This window comes from Armigeres subalbatus, unplaced genomic scaffold, assembly GCF_024139115.2.
Source record: "Armigeres subalbatus isolate Guangzhou_Male unplaced genomic scaffold, GZ_Asu_2 Contig112, whole genome shotgun sequence".
Lineage (NCBI taxonomy): Eukaryota > Metazoa > Arthropoda > Insecta > Diptera > Culicidae > Armigeres > Armigeres subalbatus.
In genome coordinates, this window is record NW_026941869.1 from 44,127 (window position 1) to 49,284 (window position 5,158).

Sequence of the window (5,158 nt, forward strand, 5' to 3'; positions counted from 1 at the left end):
ATCCCCTTGGTAGCTCTCAGTGTTTCCTCCTGAACACTATGATTTGGATTAAGTATTGTTAGTTAAGTTTTATTTAAAAAAACACACGCACACCGGTGTAAAAGTGAGCTACAAAATTGTGCTAGAAATTTTACAAACAAACTGTAAATATCAGTAAATATGCCGTTTGATGGCGTTCCACTCAGATCTTAAGCCTACGCTTGATTAAATTGATGACCTCCTGTTGTTCCGTGAGACGGGCGTAGTCCAGCGGCATCAGCCGATTCTTATCCCGAATCTTCAGTCGACATTTTTTCTCCAGCAGGTATTTGATGATCTCGGTACTGGCGTGCATGTAGATTGCGCGAAAGATCAACGTCCAGCTGCAACGATCGCGAGCCTCGGTGCTTCCTCCGTGGGTCAAAACGTACTTGAGTATGTGCAAGTTGTTCGTATCTACTGCGTAGTGTCCAGCTGTCATCCCAATGCAGTTCGCCGCATTTATGTCGGCTCCATGCTCGAGCAAATGACGAGCGATCTTGATGTTCTTGTTGTAGACCGCCAACTGAAATCGTACAATTATTGTCAATGACGTATTATTATTTATCCCATTCAATATACTCACATGCAACGGAGTCTCCGAATTATTTGGCACCCCAAGATTCACATTCGCTCCAAACTCAAACAGCAAATCGATCACCTCCAGATTATTGTTTCTCACCGCTTGATAAAGAAACGTCTCTCCATTGACCGGAACATTGACCAGTTCCGGCTTCAAGCTCAAAAGCTTCCGTATCAACGCCGGTTGGCTTTTCTTCACTGCCCGAAAATCGACATCGTCGACGGACGTCCGGCAGTGAACGATTTAAAAATGTTCGATTTTCTCACGTGCACAAACATCTCCTCTTCCTCATTATGTTTCATCGCGGTGATACGGAACGAGTAGCACAGGTTCTGCTCCAGGTTGCGAACCGTGACAGACCACGCCGTTCCCCAGTGCACCATTTGCCATTGGTTGCGCCGGCAGCTGTAGCATTTTTCCACCTTGAACAGATCGAAGGGCGATTCGAGTGGTGCGGAAAAGTCCCACCGGAAGCCGATGGTCGAGGTCGTTTGTTTCGTAAGGTACACGTTGAAGCCATCGTCCGAGTGGATGAGTTTCTCCTGGGACGGGCTGGCGGTCATAACCACTACACTTCACTTAGCTTTGCTTTACATTTGATTTATAACTTTACCGCCAATATGTGAGTGGGGTAGAATATGTTTCTTGGCGCGTGGTAACGGTTGGATCGATGAACGGACGAGGCGCATGCGTAAAAATCGACGAAAAGTTCACATTCAGAGCTTTCACTACAGCGCAGTATAGTGGAGTACTGCTAGAACTAACTAAAGCATGGGAATGAATAAAACAAGTGGTAACAGATGGAGTTTATGTGATGCTTTTGAAACGCGAGCTAAAGTTTCATACACATATCAAACAATTAAAAGAACACTCTGCAAAGTTGCGATTGTTTTATTCGTGGCCTGAATTTTAAAATTAAAAAAAGTGTCTACTTTATCATAAGCATGACCCGATCGGTTAATGAGACACTCTGTTACCTCTGTCATTTTTTTTTTTAATTTTCGACATAATCAAACAATCCTACGTAGTATGACAGGAAATTTAGTGGAGAACATGCGAAGAATTTCGATTTTGTTCTAGCTCCAACGCCAATTATCAGGCTGCCGTTGAAAGCGCCACGCTGCACCTGCAGTCCAATGCAGGTCTAACAATATTTTGCAGAACAATTACATGTATTTCATTTTAGTCATTCGTTTACATTAATCTTCAGAAAAATCCAGAAAATCAAGTTTGCAGGTTTCTAAAGTGTTTAATAGAAATCTCAATTAACATACGCTTTAATTATAATTCGTTTGATTTACGACAAATCTTTGCTCATGGTGTTTCATCAAGAGCAAATCATGATTCACGAAGATACTGACTGCTTCCAGGAATCTTTGGTTTTTCTCTGGGCTTCACCGTGGTAGGGCATACATCGTTCTAACACTATTTTTTTTTTGTAAAATTCTTTATTGCGTCTGGCTAACAGTTGTGTAAAATTTATAAGTATCAAAACCTACATTATTTTCTAATGTTATTAAAATATAACAAATGAATTATAGCTTCGAATCATGTGTCGTTTTGTTATCCATTCCAATGTCTGTCGATAATCCCTTTCGTATGCCTTCCTCTTGTTGTTGTCTCCCAAGAAAAAGTTTGTTTGCCTGGTGTCGTGTTCGGAGGAGACGGCTTCATCCGAATCAGCCATCTCTTGCTGCTGCCCGATCCTCAGCAGCTCGGAAGTATTTCTTCTTCCCGCGAAATACATCACAAAACTGAAGGCAAACTCCGCTCATCTGTCACTCACACATCTGGCACTCATGTCCAATGTATATGCCCTCTTATTCAGTTTATATTTCTTATATCATACCCGCAGCAGGGACCATGTCCAAGGGCTTGACGACCCCTCCCCAGCTGTCTGTGAGTCAATGAGAACTGCCTAGGGCGTGGTGGGATTTAGCAGTGGGCTCTGCTAAAATCCCTCCCAAAAAACCACAAGCGCCCGTAAGCAGACTCTATCAAAGCGATTGTGTGCCGCTTCAAAAGCACAAGCCCAGGGAGTGCCATTGGCACATCAGGATTGATCCCAGTAAGATCCTGATTATGGTATACTGGTTGCATGTTATTGGTCTTGTTTTTGGATATTGAGGTATTGTGAACGCGAGGGCTGGTAGTCTGGTTATTCTATTCTCTTAGTAAGGCCGGGTGACACCGACCTGAAACGGCGAATGGGCTAATGGCCAGGCTGTCTTCCGTCCCCTAAAACCGTGGCGGGCCTTGTAGCACGCGGTACAATCCTGTCGCTCAGCTGGCAGCTGAGTGGGAGTAGGCTCAGATGCTTTTCCCTGACTAGCGCTGATCTGGCTCTGAACACGAAAGTGTCAACCCTCGCATGGCCTCCCTGCATGCCGCAAGGTATGTATAGATAACAATGGGATCGCGAAGGCGACTACACCAGCAGGATTCGACAGCAGCCGCAAGGGGGACCCAACAGCGATGAATTCTAACAACACAAAACACAAAACGTCGAGGGATGCAGGTGAGGCGAATGGTGGTAAGGAGAACCCTTTCACCAGACGTAGCGGCCTTGAAAGGTCTCCCCAAAGATCGCCGGGGGAAGGCGAAGGAGAAGCCCGTGGAGGGTCTGAGGAGTTGCCGGTTGAAGTAAAGATGGACGGCCCCACCCTGACCCGCGTCATCAAATCTGTGATGGCGAACCACGAAGAACGCGGTGGTCACACGATGGAGGTAGTCACGGAGGTATCCGACGTGATTATGTCGTTCCTAGACAACCGGGTTAAGTACAGCAAGGATCTGAAACTTGCTGTGCAGGCACTCTGTGCCCTAGTAGTTGAGGCCAAATCGGAGTGGAGGTCCCTACTAGAGGCCAGCAAGAGTGCGGAGAGAGAGCTCCGCAAACTTGTCAAAAGCGGAAGCAGGCGGATAAGGACAAAGAGGAGGCAGAATCGAAAATTCGTCTCCTGTCCGAGGGCAAACGACTGGCGGAGAGCCAGGTCGAGGAACTCTGCAAAGGATGGCTGTAACAGGGGCGACCCGAAGCTGGAGTAAGGTTACGCAGGAGGCGAACCTGAAAACAGCTGTCGAGAAGTCCGCAGCCCCGAAGCCAGAGAAAAGGAAGAAGGTCGAGCAGAAGGATGGCCATCCCAAGCTGGTGAACCCAGTGCCTCCACCATCGAGGACCACTAAAGCTCGCCGGGAGGAAGATCTACCGTGGAGGGAGGTCGTGAATCCCAAGAAGGCGAGAAGGCAACGGCAGCAGGCGGCAGAGAAAGCGGCAGGCGGAGCGATACGCGCCACTGTTAAGAAGGGTAGAGCCCAGAAGGAGACGGGTGCGCCTTCCAATGTCAGTGATAAGCGTAAAGACAGAGGCGAGGCGATTATCGTCAGTACTGACGACAAGAGCTACGCCGAAGTCTTGAAGGCCATGAGAGTTAATGACAAACTCGCTGGCCTAGGAAAGGATGTCAACTGCATCCGAAGGACGCGGAGAGGCGAGATGATTCTCGTCTTGAAGCGGGATGCTGCTCAGAAGAGTACTGAGTACAAAAAGTTGACGGAGGAAGTCCTGGGCGATGGGGTTCAAGTAAGAGCCCTATGTCCAGTTTCGAACATCCAGTGCAAGGGCCTGGATGAAGTAACCGAGGCTAGAGACCTGGTCGACGCACTGAGAGATCAGTGCAATGTCGAGATCCAGGAATCTACGGTTCGGTTACGCAAAGCTTCGCTGGAATGCAGGTTGCCTCATTCCAAGTACCTCAGGCTGAGGCCAAAAAGGTAATGGATAAGGCTAAACTGAAAGTGGGTTGGTCGGTATGTCCGCTAAGTATAAGCCAACCGCTTCAGACCTGTTTCAGGTGTCCAAGTCTTATGACTGTAAAGGACCTGATCGCAGTAAGCTATGCCGTAGGTGTGGAGCTGAAGGCCACCAAGCTCGCACCTGTCAGGCTGCACCAAGGTGTCTGATCTGACAACAGACACCAATCTGATACAGACAACAGACACCTCACCGGTGTCCAGGCTTGTCCGGCCTCTAGAAGGATCCAGACACGCAGGTAACACAGCTGAATCTGAACCACTGCAAGGCGGCTCAATTGCTGCTACAACAGTCGGTTACTGAGTGTAAAGCTGATGTAGCTTTGCTGTCCGATCCATACCTCATCCCTGCCGGTAACGGTAGTTGGATTGCGGATAAGTCTTAGATGGTGGCCATCTGGACTTGCGAGCGATATCCCATCCAGGAGATAATATCATCACCTGACGATGAGGGTTTCGTTATAGCAAAGGTAAACGGTGTTTACTTTTGTAGCTGCTGCTGTCCTCCCAGGTGGAGTATAGTGCAGTTTACTAGGTAATAGATATTCTTGCAGCAAAACTAACTGGCTTAAAACCATAAGTTGTAGCAGGCGACTTCAATGCGTGGGCAGTGGACTGGGGATCCCGGTCCACAAACGCCAGAGGTCATACACTGCTAGAGTCGCTAGCGGTATTGAACGTAGTCCTGCTGAATGAAGGCCAAGTGCCAACGTTCAGGGGACCGAACGGTGATTCATGCATCGA

General features: G+C 47.9%; 1 protein-coding gene across 1 annotated transcript; it reads right to left on the reverse strand.

Annotated features, from left to right (window-relative positions):
* Positions 1–31: 31 nt before the first annotated feature.
* Positions 32–1,164, reverse strand: LOC134202270 (putative ankyrin repeat protein RF_0580). The gene is given in 3 exon segments (XM_062677304.1): positions 32–544; positions 605–810; positions 813–1,164. Coding segments are annotated over 3 exon segments (921 nt in total). The 3' UTR covers positions 32–181.
* Positions 1,165–5,158: the final 3,994 nt, after the last annotated feature.